Source organism: Rana temporaria, chromosome 11, assembly GCF_905171775.1.
Source record: "Rana temporaria chromosome 11, aRanTem1.1, whole genome shotgun sequence".
Lineage (NCBI taxonomy): Eukaryota > Metazoa > Chordata > Amphibia > Anura > Ranidae > Rana > Rana temporaria.
Window position 1 is genome coordinate 50,391,874 of NC_053499.1, and position 23,108 is coordinate 50,414,981.

General features: G+C 40.1%; 1 protein-coding gene across 5 annotated transcripts in view; it reads right to left on the bottom strand.

Moving 5' to 3' along the window:
* The window catches only part of LOC120916765 (mucin-5AC-like), a 130,333-nt gene that overhangs the window by 37,395 nt on the left and 69,830 nt on the right, over positions 1-23,108 (bottom strand). For all 5 annotated transcript variants that reach the window (XM_040327703.1, XM_040327702.1, XM_040327704.1 and 2 more), the window contains exons 19-23: positions 13,839-14,094; positions 9,806-9,855; positions 6,402-6,493; positions 5,786-5,937; positions 4,842-4,980 (exon numbers count right to left, since the gene is read on the bottom strand). In XM_040327703.1, the coding sequence (XP_040183637.1) occupies positions 4,842-4,980; positions 5,786-5,937; positions 6,402-6,493; positions 9,806-9,855; positions 13,839-14,094 (689 nt within the window). The remainder of the gene's footprint in view (positions 1-4,841; positions 4,981-5,785; positions 5,938-6,401; positions 6,494-9,805; positions 9,856-13,838; positions 14,095-23,108) is intronic.

Here is a 23,108-nt window from a genome sequence, read left to right on the forward strand (position 1 = left end):
TGGATGCAAGCATCGTAGGAGGTAAGTGTATTGGGGTCTTAACACCCAATAGAGAACCAAACAACCAGAGGTTGGTAGAACCATACGTACAGTAACTAGCCTCTATCAGCCCCCATTGAGTAGTAGGAGTATGATAGAACCACTCCTTCAGTTGGGACAAGATGGAGGAATGATAATAGTCCTGGAAATCAATATATCCAGTTCCACCGCTCATTCTATGTTTAATTAACCTATCATGAGTACACCTGGATTTCTTCCCATTCCAGACAAATTTAGACAAGAGAGATTGCATGGACTTAAAAAACATAACAGGAACAGGAATGGGCAAAGTCCTGAAAAAATATAAAACTTGTGGAAGATGTACCATTTTGAAGGCTGATAATCTACCCCACCAAGAAAATTCGAATTTGCTCAAAATCTGAAGGTCAGTTTGTAGTTTACTTCTAAGGGCAAGGTAGTTGTGTTCATATAATTTTTCGGTGGTCCTTGTGAGATGAACACCCAAATATGGGATGGTGGAATCCGCCCAAACATAGGGGAATTGATGTTGCAACAAATTTTTATTAACAGCATCAACTCCAATGTCTAAGATGAGTGACTTCAAGGCATTAGCCTTGTAAAATGAAACCTCGCCAAACCAGGATAGAAGCTTTTGGATTTCGGGTAAGGAGGAGAATGGATTAGTTATCATTAAGATGACATCATCCGCAAACAAGCTTATTTTATGTACTTGATTGCCAATATTAATTCCTGAAATTTTAGAATTAGTTCTAACATGTTCTGCCAGGGGTTCAATCAGCATGTTGAAAATTAGGGGAGAAAGTGGACACCCCTGTCGAGTTCCATTGGAAATATCAAAAGGTTTAGATAAAAGACCTGAGGTAAAGACTCTGGCTGTAGGAGTAGTATACAGAGCCAGTATTGCTTCAAGGATAGGCCCAGCAAATCCAAATTTCCGAAGAGTCAAGTTCAAGTAGTCCCAATTAACCCTGTCGAACGCCTTCTCTGCATCTAGAGAAAGAAGCAGAGAAGGCGTTCCCATCAGTCCCACATTGTGAATCACATTCACCATTCTCCTAGTAGCATCTGAAGCCTGGCGGCCTCTCATAAAACCCGCTTGGTCAGTGTGGATTAGGTCTGGGAGAATTTGATTCAATCTGCTGGCTATCAACTTGGCATATATTTTCAAATCAACGTTAAGTAAGGAGATTGGCCTAAAATTAGAAGGAGAGTTGGGTTCTTTACCAGGTTTGGGTAGAGTAACTATAATGGCCGACAACATTTCTCTTGGAAAAGCGGAGGTAGAAATCGAGTGGTTGTACAGTGTTGTTAAGTGAGGGGAAACTAAATCCTTAAATAACTTGAAATATTCCCCAGTATACCCATCAGGGCCCGGAGACTTAGAGGAAGGCAGACCATCAATGGTTTTACTGATTTCATTTATAGTGATAGGGGCATTCAATTGCTCAAGATGTTTAGCAGATAATTTAGGTAAAGTGATTTGATCGAGGAAAGACCCAATCTCCTCACTAGTTGGTTGATGGGTGCTAGCATCCAATTTGAGGTTATACAAATTATCATAATAAATGCCAAAGGCATCGGCAATGGATTGTGGATTGATGAGCTTTTCACCAGAAGTCGGGTGATAAAGGTAGGGGATTTTAGTTTTAAGTCTAAGACCTCTGATGCGACAAGCCATTAGCTTCCCTGACTTATTATTAGCAGTGTAGGAGGTTGCTTTAAGTTTCCTCAAATTAAGTTCATAGGATTCAAGTAGTAAGGACCGTAATTCATGTCTCAGCTCAAATAGTTGGGACCGAAGGTGAGGCGACGGAGTCGATTTATTTCTGAAATCAACCTCCTCTATCTTTTTGGATAATTCATCGAGTTCCTTAGTTCTTAATTTCTTAACTCGCGATCCGAGTTGAATGAAGAAACCTCGCATATAAGATTTGTGGGCATTCCACAGTACCGCCGGGTCGGACACCGAACCTACGTTGTTGGAGAAAAATTCCGTCAATTTTTGTTTAAGAAATTCCTCGTGAGTAGGGTTTTGGAGTAGATAATTATTAACACGCCACAGGTACGAGTGCTGTTTAGAATTCTTATTAGCTATTTTAATACTGATTGGTGCGTGGTCCGACCAGGTGATAGAGTGGATGCGAGAGTCAATAACATTCTGTAGTAGCCATTTGTCAGAAATGAACATGTCAATCCTGGAATAAGTGTTGTGACGCGAGGAGAGAAACGTATAGTCCCTCTCCTCCGCATGACAACACCTCCATATGTCAAAAAGATCATTCTCTCTAAAAAAGGTGGATAGAGGGGAAGAAATCCTCTTGGGACCGGAAGAAACATCCATAGTGACATCTGGAACAATATTAAAATCCCCACATAACAGCAGATGACCTTCCTGTACTTTTCGAACCTTCTCAAGCACGGATCTATGAAACTTCAATTGACCGTGGTTCGGGGCATACAAGTTTGCAATAGTATACAAAACATTGTCTAATTTACAAACTAATATAACAAACCTTCCATTCGGATCAGTAGTGCAGGATATTAACTGAAAAGAAATAGTGTCACGGATGGCAATCAAGACACCCCTTTGTTTTCTAGAAAAGTCAGCCTTAAAAACATAGGGAAAGGATCTATTGTTACATTGGGGGGTCGCCCCTTGAGCAAAGTGCGTTTCCTGCACGCAAAGTACATCGCATTTGTGGGAGATAGCAGTTCTCCAAAGCGAAGAACGTTTTGCTGGGTGGTTCAGTCCCTTCACATTAAGTGAAAGAAAATTGATAGACATTGTGAATAGCGTGTAGAAGCTGCTGGAATGTGCCGATGAAGTTCAAATTTTGGGAGTAGTGTGCAGAAAATAACTACCTAGTACACTATATACTAGAATGATAAGGGGAAAAGAAAAAGGAAAACACAAAAACACAGGGCAAAACAAAACAAACAAACAAAAAAAAAAGGCACACAAATATAATAAAAAATAGGTATCAGTGAGTTGCTCAATCAGAACAGGACCAAGGAAGTAGGATATTCAAGGCAAGATATGCTTAAACAGAAATATATCCTACAAACTTGGATAGAGCAATACCAGAACAAAAGTGTCAAATGCAACTAATGTCGGGTGATATTAGTAACCCGACACTATAACAGGGTAATGTTCAAACAGCAAAGGATGTAAAGACTGGCATCCAGGGAACATTGTTGCAGTGAAAAATATCAACAAATACTTCTTCAATGTATTACTTTGCAGCAGGGATGTGATGAGCTGTGTTGCTTCCTTTACCAAGATGGATACCGTCCATAGCCCGTCTTTCCTCATCAGATAGTTTAGGGAGAATGCCCCACGAGTGCAGCAAGCGAAGTCCATCCAGAGGCTTGGATATGATGATGGTTTTCCCGTTAGATGTTATCAGCAATGTAGCAGGATGTCTCCACTTATATGGGATCTTATGGTTGTTTAAAGCTTTTGTGACAGTTTTCAGCTGCCTTCTCATATTGAGAGTATATTTTGACAAATCAGCGTACATATGAACCTCCTTATAAGGAGCAGGGAGTTCAGGTTGGGATTGAGCTCTGGTCAGCAATTTCTCTTTAGTAGGGAAAAAATGTATTTTCATGAGAACATCGCGTGGGACGGATGCGTCAAGGTGTTTCGGTTTAGGAATGCGGTGTATACGGTCAATCATTCTTTCTATTGGGGATATGTCCGGTAACAAGGCCATTATCATGTCTCCCGCATACTTTTGTAGATCTGCCTGAGCAATAGATTCAGGAACTCCCCTCAGTTTAATGTTTTCCCTCCTAGAGCGATCTTCCAAATCCGCGATTTTAGCACGCATCCAATCTGCATCATCCATTTGATCTCTATATGCGTTAACCAAATTGTTCACAGTTTTTGATTGTTTCTCAATCTTATTTTCTACATGGAGGACCCTCTCTCCCAAACCTTTCATTTCAATAGAAAATTTATTGAGCATAGCAGATATATTCACCATAAGTGACGATTGAAGGGATAAAAGCATATCCTTCATGGTAGTATCAAGGACCGGTTGGCCTGAGGTAGGATAACAGGCTATTGATGATGCCACTTTAAGGCCTACCTGGTCCTGGCTTGATGATGTCGCAGGAATTACAGGTGATTGCTCTGAATGGTCATATTTCATCCGCGTTTTAGCCGGGCTTTTAGAGGATGGACTATGAGGGGGAGACACCTCCGGGTTAAATACATGAGAGTCTGGATCCCAGTTGTCCTGTATCTCATCAGGGAGATCAGTATAATAGGAGGATGGCATTACCTCAGATCTGTGGGGGCCATTTTGAAGCTGATCCTCTGCTGCAGCTGACATATCAGACATGTCAGTCAGCTTTCTAAAGCGAGTTTCTTTAATCCGCTTGCGTGACTGCATCGAGTGTGGTCTCCCCTCACAGAATATCAGTCTCAGGCGATTCACAGAGCGATATTTTGATGGATTGGCCGAGAAATCCCCAGATGCCAGTCAGAGCTGTTAGCTCAGGCATCCATCACGATGCATGCAGGCCACGCCCCTCGTTGTCGGAAAGTTTGAGAGCATGCACAGTGAACATTGAAAAACCGAAAACAATTGTCAGATGGAGCATACAGACGGTTGGATTGTCTGATAAAACACGTCCGTCGGACCGTTGTCAAAAAGTCAGATCGTATGTACGGCCTTTAGTGTTTTTTCGAGGTGGTTGTAGGGGAATGCTTTAACAGGATTCAATAACTGTGTTAGCAGTTCAGATACAATTATTATCGACATAACAAACACCCATCATTCTGTATTAAGAAAAAATAAGTACATTTTTACCTGAACCAATGTGTATTCACAAGCTCCACTAAAGCTGAAATGTTTGTTATCAAAGGATATGTGATGGCCATCTCCATAAACGGAACAGCTCCCCAAACACTGTTCATGGGTACACTGCCACTTCCTGTTCTTGCAGGTGCTAAACAAGTGAAGCAGATAAGAGTACCATCAATTTTCGTCATACTTTGCCTTGCTAGATATTACGAAGATGAATGTTGACTTTTTCACTAAAGGTAGTGGACAATGCTGACGTTTTATTACTGAGACAAGTCTTATTTGATTTTTTTTTTGTATTATAATTATTATTTTTTAATAAGTATATGTAACCCTAATAAATGTAATTTAATTCCAAAAGTAATTTTACATATACAGTATGTACACCCCAACTCCAGGATTTAGAAAAAAAATCTAACCTGGCAGTGGAATTACCATTCTCCTCTACACCTGCTCAGCTAGGGTTAAATGCTCATTATGTCCAGAGGGGAGAGGAACAGGCAGGATTTCTTACCCCATCCCCCACTCTGGCTGGCTCTGTGCTGCCCCACTGCCTGTAGGAATATGGAATAAGGTAAGTATTTCTCCTTATTCCAGCACCCCATAACATATTGAGCATTTAACCCCTGTAGTGAAGAGGGTCCAACTGCAAGGATAGAGTTTTTTTCTTTCAGAATTCCTGATTTTTGCATAAGTTTTCCTTATAATAATATAAGGTGATCCTGCCATGAAGGTGATGTTGTCTACCTGTTGTGTTTTTAAGGTGTTCTTGTGGCAACATAGATTTTTGTATTCTAGGACTATTCAATTTTGGATCGGATATGTGGGTCTGCCATTCCACACCCTCACTTGTTCAAAAATAATTATTGAGCATTAAGGGACATTTAATCGGGGCAGTAGAACAAGCAGAATTTACAATATGCTCCATAGACAAAATTAAAATGTTGTACCAAGTATTGCAAGCGACAGAGATGGTGGTGCCTGGGCTGTATGCAGCTTCATTGTGGATACATGAGCATTGTTCTTCAGGGATGCAGTCTCCTAATCCATCAAAAACCAAACCTTTAGGACAAGCACAACCTGAAATGCACTGGGAGCTGTACTGTGGAGGAACAAAAGAGAATTTCATTTAAATCAAGAAAAATAAATATGCTGAAGAAATAATAATAATAATGATAATAATAGTTCCTGATGAACTGGACTTAAGTCTCTACCTTCTGAATGGAACAGCATTGGGTGTAATTGCTATCATATTGTCTAATTTGAAAAAGCAAAAAGTTGTCTGCAATAGGCTTTAGTTCTTGCTATACAAACACATTTACAAAGCAAGCATAAGTGAATGTCCATTTGCATATTTATGACTAAATATTGTGTTTTGTCACAAGTTCTTTAAATGAAAGGAGGATCACAAGTTGCAAATGGACACCAAAGACTTATGATCTGTAAGTCAAAAGGTGGAATAAATACTTCTGACAAAAAACATTAATCAATGGTGCAAATAATTAAATCTGCTTTATAAAAAGAATCCAGGAATGTAATGTGTCTGTCATTGCCATATTTACTTACACAGTTCATGTCGAGTGTGTCACAGCTCTTCTGACACTCCATACCTTTACTTCCCTTGGTGCAATTAAGATAAATCATCGGAGGGGTGCACACTGGAAAAGGAAATAAAAATAATCCGTAAGATTATCTTTAATTATTTTGTAACTGGCACGCAAAATGCATTATCAAAAAAATGTAATCAGCGTTTTTATTAAAATAAATACATAAATTAGGCATTATAACAATAATGTGGAAATCCAGTAAACACTTTTTCAGTTTTGGATAGAGTGGTAAAGTATTAGAACTTCTGTAAAGTTTTTATTATTACATTGGTTTTTAGCATTGAGAGATGTATTTTGATAGGTTGTAGTGCAGGGATTTGCACCAAGAACAACTATGTTGAAAAGAATGTCCTCTGCACAAATCATGACTTCTAAGATTAAAATGACTTTTAGTTTGATATCAGTTACAGCAGATCTCCCACCACCAATCCATAACACTTAAAGCGTTTGTTAACCCCCTAAAAAAAGATCCTGTTGTTTTAATGCATTTTATACAGCACAGTGCTTGTGTCATTTGGCCTCCTGTAATATCTGGCTGATCCTGCCTGGTTTTGCCCTCCCCCTGTATGCTGACTTTGATATATCAGGGCTACTGAGCCCTGACACCGGAGTCATCCATACGTGCCTCTGTCATCCGCAGCCTGCAATCTGTCTCCTCTGTGCTCTCCCCCCCTCTCTGCCTGTCAGCTTGTGACAGTGCCTGCCCCCTCAACTCCTTCTGCTCAAATAACTTTTACATCTTTGTACCATCCCCTCTGTGTTCTAATCCTGCGTGCCTGTGTGAATGATTTATTAAAAAAAGCCTGCTATACCTCATTTCACAGCTCTTCCCAGCAATCACATGAATGTCTAGCTTTCTCCCTCCTCTCCTCCCCCGAATGATGTCAACAGGGGAATCTCGGCCCGCCCGCTGTATCGATCAGACGGGAGAGAAGAAAGCCAGCGGATCATGTGATCGCTGTGAAGAGCTTTTTTTTATAAATTACTCACACAGAGATCCCCCTCTCATTATCAAAGAGAGGGGAGCACTGGCGGTGGGAGGTGGGTGCATAGAAGTATGTTACATGTTACACTCTACATATGGGTGTAATATGTAACATGCTCCTAAAGGTGAACAAATCCCTTAACATAGAGCAGAACAAAACTTACCTCTATTCCAGAGATGTGATATCTGTGAGCTTCCTCACAGGAGCTTGACATATTTGCTTAGTCTTCTGGGTTCATCTTTTTTAGCTATCTTAAATGGCTGGCCCAAGAAGATTGGACTCCGTGTATGCGTATGAGATATAATTCATTTAGGTACGAAGGCATGGCAAGATTATATAATGTGATGTTAGAAGGCAGGTAACAAAATGTATTACAGGAGACAGTGTATGTCTTTTCCACAATAAAAACCTTTCTGATTTTTTTGCAAATAAAGTTTTATTTTAACCAAGAAAACCTGGCCAAACACTAACTGCTCTTTAAAATGCTCCCAACGCATAGGTGTTAAGAGGGGGAGGGAGTATTTAAGAGTAGTTAGGATGTCTAGAGTTTTACTTAACCTCCCTGGCGGTATGATTCTGTCTGGAATTACGTACCAAAAGCTGTACAATTATTTTGCAAGGAAATTTGGCGTTTTATACTGTAGGCCTATAATTTTTAGAAATAACTCACTTAAATCTGACCAAGCAAGAGTCTTGTAGGCATCCCGGGTATGATTTTTTTTTTAAAACAAAATTATAAATTATAATATAATAAATAATTATAAATAATTATAACAAATAATAATATAATTATAATAAAAATTATTCAATAATGTAATCAACTCAAAATCACTGAAATTTGCTCAGTTGCAGAATTGTCGCTGTCATTATTTTTATTTTTTTTATGACGAATTTCCCCACAAATCGCTATCGCACATTTCTGCAAGTGATTATAATTTATTATCGCTGTTTTCTAGCTGATCTAAAACCATTTTTGACATAAAGGGACACTTTTGGACAATCTACAGTTTTTAGGCAGAAAGAACAGTTTTTATTATATAAAAGTACATGCATGACACTGGGCAGACCACTAGGGACAAGGGGGGTGTGTATTTTTTACATACAGTACTGTAATCTATAAGATTACAGTATATTGTATGTAAAGTGTTTGTTTACTTTTTTGAATTTGGCGCCGTTCTCCGCTCCCGTGCGTCATAACGTCGCAGGGATTGGAGATCGGCGGCACACGGGGAGACTGTGAATCGAGCGAGGAGGTCCCACTCGCTCACACAGCGGGGTGGCATCGCTGGATCCAGGGACAAGGTATGTAACTTACCTGTGGATCCAGCGAGAAGGTAAGCCGCGCCGCTGCACACTCTGCACGTCCACCCCGAGCGTGACTCGGGGATACCGATCCTAACATTGGAAACCTACCCCGAGTCACGCTCGGGTTTACCGCCAAGGGGGTTAAACTCTTATATACCAATTGAACTTTAAACTAGTTAACCACTTAAGCCCCGCCACACGACTATATACCTCCTCTTTTTGAAGAGGGATATATTGGTAACGGCAGCAGCTGCTGCCACAACCGAGATATCCACCTATTCAGGCGGTGGGGCTGTAAAAAATGGGCTAACTTTACTGTTGTCTTATTTTTTAATTAAAAAAAAGTGATTTTTTTTCCCAAAAAAATTGCACTTGTAAGACCGCTGCGCAAATACGGCATTACAAAAAGTATTGCAATGATCGCTATTTTATTCTCTCGGGTGTTAGAAAAAAACAATATATAATGTTTGGGGGTTCTAAGTAATTTTCTTGCAAAAAAAAAATAGTTTTTAACGTGTAAACACAGAGTCTGAAAAACAGGCTTGGGGCTTAAGTGGTTAACTACCTCAATACTGGGCCCTTTCACCCCCTTTGATCCCAGACCAATTTTTAGCTGTAATATATTTTATGTATATATACAATTGGTATTCAATAAATATAGATTGAACACTAAATAAGCTGAATACAATGTATGGTGATGAATTCTTACAGTTTTAGAAAGCAAACACAACCTGAGCAGAAAAGCCTTTATCCCTGCCAGCATACTGAAGGAATGAATTATTGTTCTCTGTGAGGAAATAATGTTCCCTCTGGAGAGGTCCAACTTACACCAAGCTGACCTAAATCTCTGCAAAGCTCAGCTCAGTGCTTATTAAAGAGCTTAAACTCTGACTTAGCTATGGTAAAAATGTAAGCTGTACTGTTTTTTTCAGCACACACCAACACAGCACATTGGTGTGGACTGAAACCATAGTAAATAAGGCAATGTAACTGTCCTTGCATTTAGATTCCATTGGACAACACAGTCCAACATTTGTTGTGAAAAAACAAGGAGCATGTCATATAGAATTACCTGGCTTTTTAAGTTCACCCATACAGTTTAGCTGGCCTTTGTCACATTTGCTGTAGGGGAAAAAAAATAAAAAAACAGATACATATTTCAGTTATATGATTTATTATTAAAACCTAAAGTAAATATTGGTCACAAAATGTACAAGATATACATGTCTTCATTAAAAAGTCAGACCTCTCCTGTCAAACTCCCTCGATTGATACTTTGTTTTCTGACAACACGTTGGGTTATCCTGATATAATCTTCCACTCCCTCAATTGTCACAATTAAAAAGAAGTTGAAAAGTCTCCTATATATTGAAAAACTAGATACCATTATCCAGAACTTTGGGCCTACCAAACGTTTCTTCGGTAGCTGCAAGTCATTCATGGACATTCTCTTCTGAGCTCAGAAATCCTTCTTCTTATGAAATTGCTTTAATATACAGAATGGTATATCAAGGCAAACCTTAGTAACTTTCCCAGCAGACTAAAATTACCCGAAGATAACATACCGGTCTCACCTCTTCCCTCTCCCCCATCCCGAAGGTGTTCTATCTGATGCCAACACATACTTATATATGTTCTGTCTTTTACCATGTCACCACTATGGAGGTAGAGTACTTTATCATATAAGTTACTTAACCTTCCTGGCAGTATGATTTTGTCAGATTTTTTATGCTGAAATTATTTATATTGTAGGCCTGTAATTCTTAGGAATAACTCACTTAAATCTGTCCAACCAAGAGTCTAGTAGACATCCCGGGTATGATAAAGTTTGAAACACAAAATCATTAATTATAATATAATAAATATAATATAATATAATAAATAGCTAGAAATAATTATAACAAATAATAATACAAATTATTCAATAATGTTAACACTGAAATGTGCTCAGTTGCAGAATTGTCTCTGTCATTACTTTTATTGTTTGATGACAAATTTCACCCCAAATCGCTATCGCTCCATTCTGCAAGTGATTCTAATTTATTATTGCTGTTTTCTAGCTGGTCTAAAACCACTTTTGACATAAAGGGACTCTTTTTGGTTGCCATGGACAATCTACAGTTTTCAGGCAGAAAGAACAGTATTTATTATATAAAAGTGCATGCAGGACACTGGACAAATCACTAGGGACAAAGGGGATGTGTAATTATTTGATACAGTACTGTAATCTTACAGATTATAGTATACTGTGTTTTTTACTTTTTGAATTTGGCGCCGAACTCTGCCCCCATGCGTCGCAACGCTTGCAGGGAACGGAGCTTGACACTGTGAATCGAGCGAGAAATGGCGGCTCGCAGATCACAGCGGGGAGACATCGCAGGATCCAGGGGACAAGGTAAGTAACCTCTACATGGATCCTGCGATGCGATCCCGAGTGTGGCTCTGGGTTACCACTTTTGGTAATGAAAATTCACCCCGAGCCAAACTCTGGAGGTTAATAGACATCCGCATATTACAGTTTCTGCCTTGATTTATGTATGCGGCCATCTATTGCCTTAGGTTCTTCCCATGTAGTTGCAAAATGTATGTTATGTTCTGTAATCACACTTTAAAAAAAAAAAAAAAAGGCAGATCTAAAATGAAGACAATATTGGGAAGAGCTCTTAAACTGCAACAATGTATAAAAAGCAAACAGATCTGATATGTTTCTCATTTGATAGCAGTAAAGTGTAATTTGGTTGCTTTGTTTGAGTATTAAAAATTAAATAAATAGTGTTTTCAGTTTGTGGTGTTCAAATACAGTCTGTTTCCACACAAAATATTTACTGTCTCCTGACAAAATGGTTTGAACAAAATTTGGCCCATATATGGCGTTAAACTGGCAGTAACGCACACAAAACTATATGGTGTTAAACTGTCAGTAACGCACACAGAAATATATGGCGTTAAACTGTCAGTAACACACACAAAAATATATGGCGTTAAACTGGCAGTAACGCACACAGAAATATATGGCGTTAAACTGGCAGTAACGCACACAAATGTAAATGGTGTTAACCTGGGAATTTAGTTCCACTTTATGAAATTTCTAGTTTAGTCTGTTTCCACACTGTCTCCTGACAAAACGGTTTGCACAAAATTTGGCTCTGTATGGCGTTAAACTGGCAACAATTTGGCCCTGGTTAACTTGTATGAGACTCTATGTGCCACGGGGTAGTAGCCCATTCATTAAAATGAGTTGCTGTGCCTGTCTTTTCTGCATTGAAAAGGTTCTTGTGGCCGCACCGTGCTTCTGCAGCATTTGATTTCCGTGTGCGGGAAACCATACTGCATTTTTCAGTGCGTGGGTGTGCCATTAAGAGTTAATGACACCCTGTGCATTTTCTAGGCAGGAACACATTTTGTGTGAAGCTGTATGAGGGTGCAGTAATGCATGCAATTTACACACGCCCGCATTCGCATATATGTGAATTTAGCCTAAATGTACAAATAAAAGCTCCTGTATGGCAGTATGAACAAATACCAAAGTTTTGGGATTCACAAACCTCCTAAAGTAAACCAAAAACTTCCTTTACCTTCCCTGACTGAGCCAAATCCTCCTTGATCTGTGTTTCACAACATGCTCCCCCTCCCAGATACTGCAGCTCACAGTGGGCAAGACTAGACATGTGCGGTTCATTTTGTTCTAAATTGAAATTTGGACTGATTTTCGAAGTATCCGAATTTCCAAATTACAATAGTTTCTTATTTAAATGGATTCGAAATAATGAAAAAAAAATGGACAAAATTTGAATTTGAATACGTTTCGAATTCTAATAGTTTTCAAATTCGAGTAGTTTTCAAATTCAAATAATTTTCAAATTAAAATAGTTCTCAAAATCAAATTTGAAAAGTTTTCAAATTAAATAGTTTTGAAATCCAAATAATTCTCAATATCAAATTTGAAATTTTTTCAAATTAAAATAGTTTTTTAATTCGATTAGTTTTCAAATAGTTTTCAAATTCAAATAGTTTTCGAATCTCCAAAGAGAATAAAACAGAATAAAAAATAAAGGAATAACAAATAAAGGAATATAATAGAAAAAATAATTATAGAATAGAAAAGAATATAACAGAAAATAAAAGAATATAATATATTAGAGTAAAACAGAACAAAATACAATAGAAAATAAAAGAACAGAACAAATAGAATAACATAGAAAGAATATAACCATCGTCTGAAATTCAAATTTCAAATAGAATAAATTTGAATTTAAATACATAAAACAGGAATAAAATAGAAAATATCAGAATAGAAAAAAAAATAGAGTACAATAGATTGCAATAGAATAGAAAATAATAAAAAAAACAATAGAATAGAAAGAATATAACCATTTTCCAAAATTTAAGTTTCAAATAGAATACATTTGAATAAATTTGAATAGAAAAGAATATAATAGAAAAGAAAATAATAGAATAGAAAAGAAAAGAGCAAAATAGAATAAACAAATAGAAAAATAATAAAATTACAAAAACAATAGAATAGAATATAAAGAATATAACAATTTCCCAAAATTCAAATAGAATCTATTTGAATAGAATATAAAATAATAGATTAGAATATGAAGATGGTTATATTCTTTGTATTCTGGGTCTATTCAGTTTTTTTTCTATGCTAGTGTGTTATTTTCTATTATATTCTACTCTATTATTTTCTATTCTATTCAAATTGATTCTATTTGAAATTTGGAAAATGGTAGTATTTTTTTAATTCAATTATTTACTATTATATTCAAATTTCAGAAGATGGGTATAATCTTTCTATTTAATTCTATTTTTTTTTAAATTCTATTCTATTATACCCCATGCTATTCTGTTTGGTTTGACTCTACTATATTCTATTCTTTTATTTCTGTTATATTCTTTTCTATTCAATTTGTTTTCTATTCTATTCCTTTATTTTCTATTCTATTTTATTCTCTTTGGAAATTAGAAAACTATTCAAATCGATTCCAATACGAATAAACTAAATTAATTCTGAAAACGAGTTAAACGGATTAAACAAATCTAACTAAACAAATTTAAATACATAAAATAAATAAATAAATTTAACTACAAGTTCTTACCAAGCTACCCCATTTTCCTCGACCATTTCTCCAGACTGCATGACATTTCCTTGATAATAACAGGGGCAGGAACTGGCCTCTACACAGTCTCCATTGTCATTCATATAGGTGCCATCTCTGCACACACAGCCATCCACAGGGTCAAGCTCAGTGTATCTTGTAGCATCCGCCTCACTCAGGGATCGGCATGTAGGCTGGATCTCATTGACATGATAGCGATATATCTGGGATTCTTTGCAGCTCTGTGTGTAATTTTCTGGAAAAGGCAACAGATAGAATGAATGATAACAATAAAGCTACACATTTTTACCATTTAGGCCTCATGTACACTGCAGCTGGTAAACGCACATTTTTTTAAGCTGCCCCTGAACTCTCCTCTGTTATCTTATCAGTACATGTACACAGGGTCGTTTACAGTTGTTTTTAGGCAGTGCGTTCAGAAAATTAGAGGCATTTCAAGCGCCAACTGCTTCTAAACGCGGTTAAACGCGGTAACTGGCATTTAGTTTACAGGTGTTTTTAATTTTTGTCTATTCTTAAGAAAAAATCTATTTTTTTTTAAACGCTTCTAAACGCAAACGCGGCAAAACTTTGCTAAATGCAGCATGTAAACGTGGACGTTTTAAACGTGGGTTACTATCTGTCAAGTAAAATCATTCCGGAGAGGTTTTAAAAACAACCCGTATGCATGAAGCCTTATGCCGCGTACACACGGTCGTTTTTCGGCATTAAAAAAACAACGTTTTTGAAAACGTCATTTAACCCTCCTCTTATGTTAGCTTTCTGTTACTATCCATGATGTTAACGGGTCGGTTTTGACCCGTGTCTTAAATCAGCCATAAAATACCCTCTGAACAATTATTTATCATCCAATTTGTTTCTTACCTCTTGGTTACCTTGTTAGGCTTCTTTATCCTTGAAAAGATTGGTTTTAATATTTTTGGTGTGACCCCTTAGACCTTTCTTTTGATAGCATACCTCAAATTTAAAAAATGGTAAAATGAACCTCAATAGAATATTATAAATTGGTCCTATGTTTCTTTACTTTATTTAGAGAAGCAGACAAGCAGGCAAAGAGATATGCCCCTCCCTAACTACAGCTCACAGGGTTGAGAGATGCTTGGCTGTCAGTGTTACTAAGCAGAGAGAGTGTTTATGATTTCAGTTTTGGCACTTATTAGTGTCCTATAATCCTATATTATAACTGGGTCAGAATTGACCCTAACACCATAAACGTCTTAATTTTCACCACAGTATTTTATAATTTAGAGAAAAGGATTCTTTTTCTATTACATTGTTTAAATAGAGGTTCCTGACAAAGTAAATAAATCTTGATGCAATAAACAAATTTATGTGATACTTATAGACATTCAAAACCTGAAAACGGGTCGGTTCTGACCCTAACACATCACATCTTTTTTCGGCTTCTGAAAAACGACAACATTTTTTTTGAACATGCTGCATTTTTTAACGTCGTTTTTTAAAATGTCGTTTTTCGGGTTGTAAAAAAATTATCATGTGAGGGCTAAAACGACGTGCATGCCCAGAAGCGAGTTATGAGACGAGAGCGCTCGTTCTGGTAAAACCACCATTCACAATGGAGTAAGCACATTCATCACGCTGTAACAGACAAAAAAGTTGAATCGTCTTTTACTAACAAGGAATCAACTAAAAGCAGCCCAAAGGTGAATAGAACTTCCCCTTCAGAGTGCCGTTGAACGTGTTGTACGTCACCGCGCTTTGTTCATCATTTTTCAAAAACGATGGTGTGTGGGCAACATCGTTTTTAATGATGAAGTTGGAAAAACTTAATTTTTTGGACATGCTGAAAAACGACCGTGTGTACGCGGCATTAGGCCTCATGTACACTGCAGCTGGTAAACAGATATTTAGGACATTTGGGATTTTTTTTTCAGCTGCCCCTGAACTCGCCTTATTGTTATCTTATGGGTACATGTACACTCAGTTGTTTATAGAAGTTAAAGCGGAGTTCGGACAAAATCTTTTTTTAATAATTAACCCGAAGCCGACCTGTCCATCAGCTCCAGGGTGGAGACGCCGGCATCTTGGGTAAGGGAATCAGAAAGGGAAGCCTTGCTGCTTCACAGCCTGGTTCCATATTGCGCATGCGCGAGTCGTGCTGCGTGTTCTGAATGGTCCCTGCTGTCTTCTGAGACCTGTGTGTCTCCCAGAAGACATCGGGGGAGGGGGGGCAGAGGAGGGGTCGGACATGTCGTAGATTCTGTGGCAATCTATTGCCGGAGGATTACACAGGTAGGGACCGGATAAGCAGAAGTTACATTTTTGGGTGGAACTACGCTTTAAGAAGCAGTTGAGGTCAGAAGAATTTTTTTGAAAGCAGATAAATCGCATTCAGGACGGTAGTTTAGTACCATTTGAAACATCAAATGCTTGTAACAGCGCGTAAATGCATCTAAACGTGGTAACCCGCATTAACCATTTAGGACCCGGGAAATTGTCGAATGACGGCTCTACAGGGTCGGGAGGCCATCATATGACCTCCTCGGGCCTCCGGCCGCTGAGGGTGCCCACGTCACTTAGGTGCTGATGCGCTTGCCTATCGGCCGCAATGTCTGCCATGTACCCGCGATCGGCAGTCACAGAGCCAGGGACGTGGATCTCTGTGTGTAAACACAGAGATCCATGTCCTGTCAGGGAGAGACCAATGCTGTGTCCCCTCCCCCCACAGCAAGAATCACCTAGTAGGGCACACATTTAACCCCTTGATCGCCCCCTAGTGTTAACCCCTTCCATGCCAGTCACATGTATACAGTAATCAGTGCAGTTTTATAGCTTTATAGCTTATAACTTTTTGCTGTATAAATGTGAATGGTCCCAAAAATGTGTCAATAGTGTCCGATGTGTCTGCTGTAATATCGCAGTCCTGACAAAAATCGCAGATAACTGCCATTACTAGTAAAAAAATATATATAAAACAATTCATAATTCTATCCCCTATTTTGTAGGCGCTATAACTTTTGCGCAAACCAATCAATATACGCTTATTGCGATTTTTTTTACCAAAAATATGTAGAAGAATACATATCAGCCTAAACTGAGGGAAAATTTTTTTTAACCACTTGACAACTGGGCACTTAAACCCACTTAATAACCAGACCAATTTTCAGCTTTCGGTGCTCTCACATTTTGAATGACAATAACTCAGTCATACAACACTGTAACCAAATGAAATTTTTGTCCTTTTTTTTCCCACAAATAGAGCTTTCTTTTGGTGGTATTTGATCACCTCTGCGGTTTTTATTTTTTTTGCTATAAATGAAAAAAGAACGAAAATTTTGTAAAAAAAATGAATTTTTCTTCATTTCTATTATAAGATTTTGCAAAAAATGAATTTTTCTTCATAAATTTGGCCTAAAATGTATACTGCTACATATCTTTGGTAAAAAAAAAAAAAAAATGGATATTATTTAGTCTGGGTGAAAGTTATAGGGTCTACAAGCTATGGTACCAATTACTGAAAATTGATCAATTTGATCACATCTGATGTACTGACAGCCTCTCTCATTTCTTGAGACCCTAACATGCCAGAAAAGTACAAATACCCCCTAAATGACCCCTTTTTGGAAAGAAGACATTCCAAGGTATTTAGAAAGAGGCATGGTGAGTTTTTTGAAGTTGTCATTTTTTCCCACAATTCTTTGCAAAATCAAGGTTTTTTTTTTTTTTTTTTTTTTTTTCCACAAAAGTTTCATATTAGCAGGTTATTTCTCACACACAGCATATGCATACCACAAATTACACCCCAAAACACATTCTGCTATTCCTCCCGAGTATGGCGATACCACATGTGTGAGACTTTTACACAGCGTGGCCACATACAGAGGCCCGACATGCAGGGAGCACCATCAGGCGTTCTGGAACACCCAGACCAATTCTGACATTCCTCTCCTACATGTAAAAATCATCATTTATTTGCTAGAAAATTACATAGAACCCCAAAACATTATATATGCTTTTTTAGCAAAGACCCTAGAGAATACAATGGCGGTCGTTGCAACTTTTTATCGCGCATGGTATTTGCACAGCAATTTTTCAAACGCATTTTTTTGGGAAATAAAACAGTTTTGTGCTTTTTAAAAAAAAAAACATTAAAGTTAGCCCAATGTTTTTGCATAATATGAAAGACGAAGTTACGCCGAGTAAATAGATACCCAACATGTCACCCTTCAATATTGCACACGCTTGTGGAATGGCGCCAAACTTCGCTACTTAAAAATCCCCATAGGTGACGTTTTAAATGTTTTTACTGGTTACATGTTTTTAGTTACAGAGGAGGTCTGGGGCCAAAATGATTGCTCTCGCTCTAACGTTCGCAGCGATACCCCACATGTGTGGTTTGAACACCGTTTTCATATGTGGGCGGGACTTACGTACACATTCGCTTCTGTATACGAGCACGCGGGAACAGGGGCGCTTTAAATATTTTTATTTTATTTTTATTGTTCATTTTACTTAATTTATTTTAGTTTGACACGTTTTTCCCCAAAAATAAATGTTTTGGTCACTTTTATTCCAATTACAAGGAATGGAAACATCCCTTGTAATAGGAATATAGCATGACAGGTCCTCTTTACAGTGAGATATGGGGTCAATAAGACCCCAAATCTCACCTCTAGGCTGGGAAGCCTGAAAAAAAACAAGAAAAAAAACGATCCTGGCTTCGATCGCAGCGGTGAGTCAGAAGAAGCACCGGAGGGCGAAGGGAGTGGGGACGTCCCTTTTTGCCTCCCGTAAGAACGATCAAGAGGCGGAACAGCCGCAATGATCGTTCTTATGGTGTAGAGAATCGCCGGCTGAAAAAAATGATATCTGAATGATGCCTGTAGCTGCAGGCATCATTTAGATATCCCTGCACAAAGTCAAGGACCTCATATGACGTGGGCGGGAAGTGGTTAAAACACATTTTTTTCCCCAGAGTATTTTCTGGGTATTGCAAAGTATTGGCCGGGGTATTGCAAAGTATTGGTGCGGGGGTATTGCAGAGTATGGTGCGGGGGTATTGCAGAGTATGGTGCGGGGGTATTGCAGAGTATTGGTGCGGGGGTATTGCAGAGTATTGTGTGGGGGGTATTGCAGAGTATTGTGTGGGGGGTATTGCAGAGTATTGGTGCGGGGGTATTGCAGAGTATGGTGCGGGGGTATTGCAGAGTATTGTGTGGGGGGTATTGCAGAGTATTGGTGCGGGGGTATTACAGAGTATTGTGTGGGGGGTATTGCAGAGTATTGTGTGGGGGGTATTGCAGAGTATTGTGTGGGGGGTATTGCAGAGTATGGTGCGGGGGTATTGCAGAGTATTGTGTGGGGGGTATTGCAGAGTATTGTGCGGGGGGTATTGCAGAGTATTGTGCGTGGGGTATTGCAGAGTATTGTGCGTGGGTATTGCAGAGTATTGCGGGGGGTATTGCAGAGTATTGTGCGGGGGTACTGCAGAGTATTGCGCAAGGGGTACTGCAGAGTACTGGCAGGGGGTACTGCAGAGTACTGGCAGGGGGTACTGCAGAGTATTGCGCGGGGGTATTGCAGAGTATTGCGCGGAGGTATTGCAGAGTATTGCAGAGTATTGCGCAGGGGTATTGCAGAGTATTGCGCGGGGGTATTGCAGAGTATTGCGCGGGGGTATTGCAGAGTATTGCGCGGGGGTATTGCAGAGTATTGCGCGGGTGTTTTGCAGAGTATTGCGCGGGTGTTTTTCAGAGTATTGCGCGGGTGTTTTGCAGAGTATTGCGCGGGTGTTTTGCAGAGTATTGCGCGGGTGTTTTGCAGAGTATTGCGCGGGTGTTTTGCAGAGTATTGCGCGGGTGTTTTGCAGAGTAATTGCGCAGGGAAGGCAGAGCATTGCAGAGTATTGCGCAGGGAAGGCAGAGTATTGCAGGGGTTAATGCAGAGTATTGCACAGGGAAGGCAGAGAATTGCAGGGGTTAATGCAGAGTATTGCACAGGGAAGGCAGAGAATTGCAGGGGTTAATGCAGAGTATTGCACAGGGAAGGCAGAGTATTGCAGGGGTTAATGCAGAGTATTGCACAGGGAAGGCAGAGTATTGTAGGGGTTAATGCAGGGATGGCTGAGCAGGGATGGATGGATCTGTGACTGCAATAGTCACAGATCCATCCCACACTGCTGCTGCCATCCGCGCTCTCCTCTCACACTGTACCGATCGGTACAGCGAGAGGAGGGAGGAACCGGCGTCATCAAATGACGCCGGTTTGTTTACCTGTGATCGCGCCGTCATTGGACGGCGCGATCACATGGTAAAAGACCGCCGTTGCCGGTCAATTACCGTGATCTGTGTAGCGCCGGGTCTCATAGACCCGGCGCGCACAGAATTTTCTGTGTGCGCGCCCGAGGCGGCGCGCATTACTGCTTCTGGTGGGCGCCGTTTCAGAACGGCGACCCCCAGTTAAGCAACCACCTTGCCGCCGTTTGTAGACGGCGGCTGGTGGTTAAGTGGTTAAATTGGATATTTTTTATAGCAAAAAGTAAAAAATATTGTGTTTTTTTCAAAATTGTCGCTCTTTTTTTGTTTATAGTGCTAAAAATAAAAACCGCAGAGATGATCAAATACCACCAAAAGAAAGCTCTATTTGTGGGGGGAAAAAAGCCGTCAGTTTTGTGTGGGAGCCACGTCGCACGGCCGCGCAATTGTCATTCAAAGCGTGACAGTGCTGAAAGCTGAAATTTCGTCTGAGCAGGAAGGGGGTATATGTGCCCAGTAAGCAAGTGGTTAATAAGTGTGCGTTTTAGGCGACAAAACTGTCCATAGGGGATATTCCTAATCCATCTAGGATGGTGGTTACTTTTAGCATGCAGAAAGGAATTGCCCCCACTAGGTTTAAAATAAGTCCTAGAACAAATAGTACCGTCAGAGTCGCTCCTAAGTTCTAAGTCAAGGAAAACGAGAGCATCCTTACTGATAACATGAGTAAACGATATTCCAAAAGGATTCACTCTACAGTATTCAAGAAAATTGTTTAACTCTAGGTCCATTCCATCCCAGATATTAAGAATATCATCTGTATACCGGGCGAAGAGAACCAGGTTAGCCTCAAACGGGTTATTGTTCCAAATCAAGACTTTCTCCCAATACCCCATAAAGAGGTTAGTGTAGCTTGGGGCAAACCTGGTTCCCATAGCCGTGCCCCTAGTTTGCAGGAAATGCTCCCCTAAAAAGGAAAAGTTAACATCCCTGTAGGCCCCCCCGCTTTTCTTTTTATATTACCTTCCTTCCCTTTCCCTTTGGAGTATTATGTGGCCCTCTTTCAGGCTTAGGCCAGGTTCTTGGTCCTTCCCCTTTCTAGTAGTTTTCTATTCGGTCTGTTATCTGTAGCAATTTCATTACTCTGGTTGATATTGTCATGATGATATTTTCCTTAGTCTATTTTAATAAATTTTACACTTTCCAAGTGATTTTTTGACATTATCGGTCTGTACTAATATTGCTGTTCTATACACGTTATGCAGGTTGTCGTAGAGCAGCTCTAGCGTATACATAGTTGAAGGGTAAATAGATATTTATATATGTGATTTTACTATATCCCGGAAGAGGACACAGCAGTAGTGGTTGGAACAATCATCAACTCACGACTCGACTAGGCAAATTCACTCTATTTAGGACTACCGAAATACCAGATTTCACGTTTACAAGTCGTCCAAAACACGGCAGCCAGACTGGTAACTGGTAAAAAGCCGTGGGAACCAATCTCCCCGGCCTTGAGGTCCCTCCACTGGCTGCCCGTACAGGACCGGGTGACATTCAAGACACTCTGCCTCACTGTCAGGGCACAGACCTTTCACGGTCACATTCCCCAGCTGGTTCTGGGTAGAATCGAACCTGGGACTTCTTCATTTTCAGGTCCGGCTCTTTGTCTCTGAGCCACTGCTCAGTTCTATTCTGTGTGCTGTCCATTGGAGCCTGGTTCTGAAACCTGTACTTCTGTGGACCAATCAGTGGCCAGTGCGGCCTATTTAAGCCAGCCCCTTCCCCTTTGCTAATTGCTGGTTCGTTGTCAGCTTTACCTTGTTTGAAACACCTTGAAGAAACCTGAACCTTTACCTGTTTGACCCGGATCTGGACTTGACTACTCTTTTGCCTTCTCCTGCACTTGACCCGTGGATTGTTTATTGGACCTGCTGCCGTCTCCACTCCCTTTGACCATTGGCTTACTGACTTGGACTCTCTGCCTTCCGGAACCCCTGACCATTTGGCTTGCTTCTTGGATCTCCTGTTGTCCTGACCTGAACGGGCTCTCAGCCTTCTGGACTTTGTTTTTGCACTTGCATCTCTGCTATATCTACCACAGCTCCCCTGGTGTCTTCGCATCACATCTCCAGTGATTCTCGTCTTACCATCTTCCGCTGCTGGTAGCCGGTGCCTCTTTGTGCCCCTCCTCGCTGTTACCACCTCCAGGGGGTGAGGTGCACAGAGTCGCAAAGGTAGCCGCCCTCGGCATCTCGGCCTCGGTGAGTACTTACCTTAACGGTCCTGACAGTACGAACCAGCCATTATGTCTGAGGCCGACAGGGCATGCTCACCCCTTGAAAACCTGTGTCAACAGGTGTCTGTTTTGACGATTGCCGTTCAAAAATTGCAAGAAGGTAAACCTTTACATAATGGACTAACTAATAATATGGAGTCCGCAGACTTGTACAAGATGCTCACCTCCCTGGCTCTGCAAGTCTCCAGCCTGAACCATACTATTCAGGAACTACAACAAGAAGTCCAAAAATTTAAAGGGACAACACGCCCAGCCCCGGAACCAGCATGTTATGAACCTTTTGTTGTCATGCCAGAAAAATTTGATGGTAGCCGTGCATCCTTCTTGTGCTTTAAAACCGACTGTGAGCTATTGTTCACCCTTAAACCTAGGACCTATGCCACGGACTATATTAGGGTTAGAGCCTCTGTCAACTTGCTAACAGGGCAGGTCAAATCGTGGGCTCACCTGCTGCTGCAGGAAAAAAGTCCAGTCTTGGACAGCTGGGAGACGTTCATGTCTGCTCTGGACTCATATATCCCTGCTTCCAAGAGGACCAGCACTCCCAGGTCTGCTCTTAATTCACGAGGCCTACGGGTACCCAAGGATAGGAAGCCCCAGTACGGTTATGACCTCCAGCCAGCCCAGTGTGTGCCAAATTATGAGACTCCTTATGTGCCCAGCCTGGAAGTTTCCCCATCACAAGGTCTTGACATTTCTGCGGATGCACACACGCCTACCTTGGAGGAGGAAGAA